The sequence below is a fragment of the Nyctereutes procyonoides genome, unplaced genomic scaffold, assembly GCF_905146905.1.
Source record: "Nyctereutes procyonoides isolate TBG_1078 unplaced genomic scaffold, NYPRO_anot_genome, whole genome shotgun sequence".
Lineage (NCBI taxonomy): Eukaryota > Metazoa > Chordata > Mammalia > Carnivora > Canidae > Nyctereutes > Nyctereutes procyonoides.
Window position 1 is genome coordinate 4,874,437 of NW_026575128.1, and position 7,334 is coordinate 4,881,770.

The 7,334-nt window shown below is 62.6% G+C and overlaps 1 protein-coding gene across 1 annotated transcript in view; it reads left to right on the forward strand.

Moving 5' to 3' along the window:
* EPHA10 (EPH receptor A10) overlaps nucleotides 1-4,616 on the forward strand; it is a 41,055-nt gene extending 36,439 nt beyond the window's left edge. The window contains 7 exon segments of the mRNA XM_055341927.1: nucleotides 116-301; nucleotides 724-785; nucleotides 1,002-1,205; nucleotides 1,392-1,541; nucleotides 1,740-1,933; nucleotides 2,917-3,072; nucleotides 3,194-4,616. Of these exon segments, the coding sequence (XP_055197902.1) occupies nucleotides 116-301; nucleotides 724-785; nucleotides 1,002-1,205; nucleotides 1,392-1,541; nucleotides 1,740-1,933; nucleotides 2,917-3,072; nucleotides 3,194-3,308 (1,067 nt within the window). The 3' untranslated portion in view covers nucleotides 3,309-4,616.
* Nucleotides 4,617-7,334: the final 2,718 nt, after the last annotated feature.

Below are 7,334 nucleotides of genomic sequence, written 5' to 3' on the forward strand. Positions count from 1 at the left end.
CCAGGCCATGAACTGCCCGCATGATCCAGAAGCTGCTCGCCCTGCCTGGGTTGGCAGAGGGGGGCGGGGGGTGAGTGAGCTCCAGGGGACTGTCTGAGGTGCTCTTTCCCCACAGGGCGCTTCGGGGAGCTGTCCTTCGGCTGCCTGCAGCTCCCCGGCCGCCAGGAGCTGCCCGTGGCCGTGCACACGCTGAGGGACGGCTGCTCTGACTCTCAGAGGCTCAGCTTCCTGGCCGAGGCCCTCACCCTGGGCCAGTTCGACCACAGCCACGTGGTGCGGCTGGAGGGTGTCATCACCCGAGGTAGGGCCGCGTGCTCCGCAAGCCTGGGGGTGGCAGGGGGGCCCCTAGTCCCCTAGGCCCTTTCTCCAGCCCCTAAGCTGCCCAGTGTGCAGACAAGGTTGCAGCTTTCTTTCACTGACTCAGCCCTTCTGACCTTGAATGACCTTTCCGCCCTGCAGTGACGCTGTGGGAGTGTGTCGCTTGGACCTCGGGTGACCTTTCCTAGCAGACTTATTGCAGCTCCTCGACCTTGGCCCCTGTCCTCCTCCAGATGTCCCCTCTTCTGTTCTTTGGCCTAGGGGATCCTGGGCCATGTGGGAGGCTGGCCAGAGGCTGGTGGGGAGTGGGGGGCAGGTGGCAGGGGTAGGGGGTGGGAGGGTGCATGTGTGCGTGCAGAGGGGAGCAGGCAACTTAGAGTGCGCCTTCCCCATCCCTGGGCGCAGGAAGCACCTTGATGATTGTCACCGAGTACATGAGCCATGGGGCCCTGGACGGCTTCCTGCGGGTGAGTGGCCTGGGCCCCAGGGGCGACCACTGACCCTGTTGTGCTTCGTCCCTCACTTTTCTCCTTGGGGGGACTGGCACTCGGCATCATTCCCCAAAAAGCTGCCCGCTGGCCAGGCTGAGCTGGTGGGCCCTGGGGCAGAGCCAGGTAGGGCCAGCGGGCTTCCCGGGGTCACGCAGCCCCAGGGGACTGAATGTGTGGCCCTTCCGCCTGCAGCGGCACGAAGGCCAGCTGGCGGCTGGGCAGCTGTTGGGCCTGCTACCCGGGCTGGCGTCGGCCATGAAGTATCTGTCGGAAATGGGCTACGTCCACCGGGGCCTGGCGGCCCGCCGGGTGCTAGTCACCAGCGGCCTTATCTGCAAGATCTCTGGCTTTGGACGGGGCCCCCGGGACCGCGCAGAGGCTGTCTACACCACCATGGTGAGGCGTCCCTGCCCCTCCACCCAGTTGGCCCCAAATAAGGGCCAGTGTGGACACCACGGGGGGCCTTCCCTGGAGATGCAGCTGGGAGGGTGGCAGGTGGGGCTGGATCTGGGGCTCCGTGGGGTGGGCCCCTGGGTGTGCGGGCCCATCCCTTGCTGGCCCTGACCTGCCCCCCGTCCGCAGAGTGGCCGGAGCCCCGCGCTGTGGGCCGCCCCCGAGACGCTTCAGTTTGGACACTTTAGTTCTGCTAGTGACGTGTGGAGCTTTGGTGTCGTCATGTGGGAGGTGATGGCCTTTGGGGAGCGGCCCTACTGGGACATGTCTGGCCAAGACGTGAGTGACCTCAGGGCCCACCCCCCAACCTCTGCCCCTTGCCCTTTGACCCCTGGCCCCAGGCCCCTCTTCGCTGTCCATCCACTTGCTTCCGGTCCTGCCCGGTCCCTGCCTGGGCTCCCTCGGATGGGCTGTGTGCCTGTGCTAGAGGGACTTCAAGCTTCCTGTCTGCCCCTCACCTCCACCTCCGCGGCGCAGGTGATCAAGGCAGTGGAGGACGGCTTCCGGCTGCCACCCCCCAGGCACTGCCCCTCCCTGCTACACCGACTGATGCTCGACTGCTGGCAGAAGGACCCGGGCGAGCGGCCCAGGTTCTCTCAGATCCACAGTATCCTGAGCAAGATGGTGCAGGACCCAGAACCCCCAAAGTGTGCCACGGCCACCTCTCCCAGGTACAGCTGAAGCCTCATTTGTCCCAGGTACACTCCCGTCTATCCCCAACCACCAGATACGGCCGACCTCTCACCTCTCCATGGGTGGCCTCCCTGCATGGCCAGGGTACAATCACCCCCTACCCCACCTGGCCTACCCCACCTAGTCAACCCCACCTGGCTTACCCCACCTGGTCAACTCCACCTGACCTACCCCACCTCGTCTACACGTCCTATCCTACCTCGTCTACCCCACTTCTCTTATCTCACCTGTCCTACCCCACCTGTCCTATCTCACCTCATCTACCCCACGTGGCCTACCCCACCTACTCTACCCCACCCTGGCCTACCCCACGTGGCCTACCTCACCTGTCGTACCCCAGCTGTCCTACCCCACATGTCCTATCCCACCTCATTTACCCCACCTGGCCTACCCCACCCCAGCCTACCCCACCTGGTCTACCCCACCTGTCCAAACTCACCTCGTCTACCCCACCAGTCCTACCCCACCTCCTACCCCACCCCAGCCTACCACACCTGTCCAGGTATGACTGCATACCCAGTTGCCCTAGATAAATCTGATATTCTGCTTGCCTCAGACACATATAAATTTTTATCCTTCTTAGTCACTCTACTTGTCCTGGGTTTTGCCTCACACGTCCCGTACAGTGACCACCGACTATAAAATGAGTGGAATGAGCATTAGTTGTCCCAAATATAACATGGGTCACCTCCCAAAGCATCCTAGGAATGTCCTACCCTACCCAGGCTGGTCCATATATGCCCAGGACCTTTACAGGGCTCAGGTGCAACCTTCTCTCTACCTACCTGCCCAGGTATCTTGCAGCCCTCACCTGCTCTGGTGATGCCTCGCACCCCGTGGAGCCAGGTCTGCCCGGGGGCTCGGTCACCCATCCTTTCTCAGCTGGCCTCTCCTCAGCAGAGTGACCAAGTCTGGGCACCCATCCCTGCTGCGGACTGAGCGCAGCTCCTCTGCTCCCCAGGCCTCCCACCCCACTGGCGGACCGTGCCTTCTCCACCTTTCCCTCCTTCGGCTCCGTGGGCGCGTGGCTGGACGCCCTGGACCTGGGCCGCTACAAGGACAGCTTCGCTGCAGGTGGCTACGGGAGCCTGGAGGCCGTGGCCGCGATGGCTGCCCAGTGAGTCAGGAGCCCGGGGCCCTGCCCCTACCTGCCTGGGAGTCCTTCCCTGTGCTGGCGGTCGGGGGCGGAGAGCAGAGGGGGGTTTCAGCCGGCTGGGTCTGAGCGGCCCTTCTTTCAGGGACCTGCTGAACCTGGGCATCTCGTCGGCGGAACATCGAGAGGCCCTCCTCAGCGGGATCAGCGCCCTGCGGGCACGGGTGCTCCAGCTGCAAGGCCAGGGGGTGCAGGTGTGAGCGGTGCGTCCTCGCAGCCAGGACCCCTGCCCTGACTCGGACCCCGGCAGGCTGGGCCCCAGCGGTGTGGAAGTGAGCACGCTCTCCCTGCACTGCGGCCCAGAGCTTGTTCGGGACCACGTTCCCCTCATTTCACTGCCTAGTCTTCCCATTTGCCCCAGTCTGAACACCTTGGCCAGAGGGGTTAAATCCCTGGGGAGAACCCCTGAGCTACTAGCAGGAGGAGATGCCGGGCCTCAGGGACCAAGGGGGACAGGACGGGGAGGGAAGACGTAGCTTTAAATCACCTGGTTCGTGTTTTTCTGTCTTCCACACCCACTGGGGCCTGGGGCCCACCCCAGGGGGTGCCCCTTTTTCGCACAGACCTCTCAGCCTATTGGCAGCATGGGTCCCTAACATGCTCCCATGAGACCCAGCAGGGACCAGAGCTGCCTGGTGGCCCATCCTGAAGGGCCTGGAGGGGCAAGGTCCTCTGCTCCCTGTGCTTGGGCTTGGCCCTGTCTGCACACTGGTGGTAAGGCCCAGGCCAAGAAGGTGGTGCTGAGCTCAGGGGCTGGACCCCAAAGGCCCTAGACTCAGGAGCTGATTTCTGCTTCCCTTGCCCTTGGGCCGACAGCTCAGGGTGAGGGTGAGGGTCCTGGCTAGGCCATCATGAGGTTCTGGTGCTCCCCTGAGACCCAGCTAGGCCTCCCCTGTGCATTCCTTTTATAAATTCAACTGGTTGGGGTGGGGGGAGGGGGGACATCTGAGAGGAGCATGAGGGGAGATGTTTTCTCCCCGGAGAACCTGTGAGCTTTGCTCTCCAGCCTCAGGGGATGGTGAAGAGACCCTCAGAGGTGGACCTTCTCTCTCTGACAGGCTCCAAGCCACACTGTGCAGATAGGAAAGGGGCAGGGTGGTCAAAGAGTCAGGGCTGGGGCTGGGGTTAGAACCCATGCCCCCCGACTCCCAGTCCGGGCCTGGGCCTGGCTCTGGAGAGCGAGAGAGTCCTTGGTCCTACCTTGTGATGCCAACTCCCTTCCCTGAGGTAGCCCAGGGGTACTCTGAGGTGGCCGCCTCTTGCAAGCTGTCTCCTGGGCACCACTCAGCCTCCTGTGCAGCACCCTCTCCCTCTGGCTTCTGGGGGACTCTGGCAGGAGTGGCCACCCTGGGCTAACCCCAGAGTTCCTGACCCAGAAGGGCTTCCCCAAGGTGGTGGAGATCATGAAGCCAGGGCTCTCATAGGACGGCAGGAAGGCAGCTGGATCTGGCTGGGATTCCAGGGGCTGGGTTGGACCTATGCCGACCCTGACCTATGCCGACCCTGGACTTGGCTGCGTGTGGGTGGGGGTGGGATGGGTGGGAAGGAGAAGCCACAGGGGGAGAAGTAGGGGGTGAACAGATCATCAAGCTGGCCCGTGGAGGGCTCAGCCTAGGTGGGCGGAGAAGCTCAGGCACTGAGAAGTACAGGGGTGGGGCGAGGGCACCTTCCAGAAGTGCCCCGGGCCCCACGGGAGACCTCTGGGTCGGTGGGCAAATGGACACCCTTGTGATTCGCATACATGCACCTGTGTCTGGAAAGGCTTCTCGGCTGAGAGGCTGATGCAGAAGTTGAAGGAGGCTTTGGAGGTGGGGTGGGGGTGTCCCTCCTGAGGGCGGGGTGGAGTTTTGTGCAGGCCGAGAGACGCAGCGCCTAGGACAGGAGGCCTCCAGGCAGAGGGACTAGCATGAGAAGGAGCCTGGGGGCAGGAAGATGCAGCAGATTTTTGGGGAGCACCCACGGTGGGGGACAGTGCCTCACAGCAGTGCCTTTGGCCTCACCCTGCCAGCAGCAGCTCTTCTCTCCTTGGGGCCCCTCCCTCTGCACCCTCCCTCCAAGCACCTGCCCTAGCCAGTGACGTTGAGGGAATGGGGTGGGGAGGGGGAGCTTGAGATAATGCTTCCACCTTTGATGGGGCTGGAGGGTCCGGTCCCTTTGCCAGCTCCCCTCTGGGCTTGCCCCCTCCCCCCACAAGCTTGGAAAGGACCTGGCGAGAGGACCAGGGGCCCCGCCTTGGGTGGAGGGGGCCTCATCCCCATCTCCAGCTGTAGCAGTCATGCTCTAAAGGTCCAGGGCCCCTCCCCATCCTCCCCTGGCTGTGCTGCGGAGGGGCCCCCTGGCTGTGTTGGTAGGACTTCGGTGTCCAGGGTAGACCTCCCCTCCCCTGAGGAGTGAGGTCCCACAATCCTGAGGGGTCCCAGACCTCTGCCCTGCAGACGCAGGCTGATGGCTCCCTGGGAGCCCTCTACAGATCTATTTTTATATGGAACTTGTTCACTGAACAGAGGGACGTGGTCTGCAACCCTCCAGCTCCCCCATCCGAGCCCGTCCAGGGAGGGAAGGGGCTGGTGGCAGCGTGGCGGGGAGGGGTGTTTCCTTTAACTCCGGAGATGTTTTTATATTTCGTGGGTTCTATATGCAGGACAAAGTAATAAAAACTTGTCTGTGATAAGGTACCTCTTTCAGTGACAGTTGCTTAACCTTTAAGAGCTTATGTGGGAGGGTTTCTACCATCCCCGACCCGCCCTGCAGTGTCGCCAGAGTGTAGGGCTGAGATCCCTCTGTGCAGAGACGAATTGAATGGCCCTTGCCATGAAAGGTCTCTCAGTCTAGGGAGGGTGGCCTGGGAGTGTGGAGAAGGATGTCACCTGGTCTCGGAGTAGTAAAGCCAGGAAGGCTTCCCCCGGCAATACCCGGGTGGGGGGCCCTTTTCTGAGATGCACGGTACATGGGGAAGGGAGCAGGTGGGGAGGCGTCGGGGGCGCGAGGCGGCAAATGACACGCTTGGTTTGGATGTGTTTGGGGTCTTGTGGGTTGTGCAGGTGGGGGTGCCTAGGAGGTGGCTGGGTGCTGGGTCTGGAGCTTGGCACAGACGCAGGCTAGAGGTGGAGCTTTGAGGGCCATGGTTCCTGGGGGTGGGGGCAGGGGGCAAAGCCTGGGCAAATTGGGCCTAGCAAGGGGGAGCCGAGGGAGCTCTGGGGAGACAGCCGGGGCCCGCGGGGAGCAGTGAGCCATGGAGGGGAGGAGCAGTGAGTGTGATGTGCAGCGTGGAGAAGCCACGTGAGCAGCAGGTGTGGGAGGGCGGTGCTCGTTCCCAGGCCGCAGCCTGCATGACAGAGCTGGTCGTCCAGCAGGCCCGGGATTGGGGTGCAGGGCTGGAAGGCCCACATCAAGGTGTCGGCAGGGTGGGCTCTTCCCGAGGACTCGGGAGGACCGGTCCCAGGCCTCTCTGCTTCTCCCTGCGTCTGCATCCCGCCTTCCACGTCCAGATTTCCCATTTCAGAGGCGCACCAGGGGTCCTAGCCTGGCCCATCCTAGTGACCCCACTCTAACCTGATGACCCCATGTAAAGACCTGTCCCTGAATAGTCCCTTTCTGTGGTCCCGGGGTTAGGACTTCCACATACGGATTTTGAGGGGACATAATTCAACCCCTAGTAGTGGCCTTAATTGTGGGGGACAGAGCCGGGTGAGAGGATGGAGGAGGGGGGTTGGGGAATCTTTTGGGGTGGGCCACAAGGGAGGAAGGTGGGATGAGACAGTGATCAGAGCCAAGTGGGGATGCGGGCTGAGTGCTCGCACGTGTGCACACACGCATACGTACCACGTGAGCCCTTGCCTTTTCCGGCTTGCTAGAGCCTCTGCGCTCCCTGGACCGGGCTGTGCGTGTCCCGGCTTGGAGAAGGTGTCTTATTTTCTTGCCTCGTCAGGCCGCGGGAAGTGCTTCGGGCTGGGGTGCTGGGGTGCTGGGATGGTGGGGTGGTGGGAAATAAGCCCCCTTTCCTCCGTTCCTGTGCTCAGAACCAGTTGAGCGCCACTTGCGGGGGCAGACAGAGCCCAAGGCAGCAGCTCCTTGATAAGGCTGACTGCGGGCTGTTGCTTTACCATGTTTCTTCGAATCTAAGATGCCGTCACCGAGTGTGAGATGTACCACTAGGAAAACATCAGAGCCAATTCGACTGTGTCGTGCCATCTGCTTGGAAGCTGCGTCCCAATTTCGGAGATGTT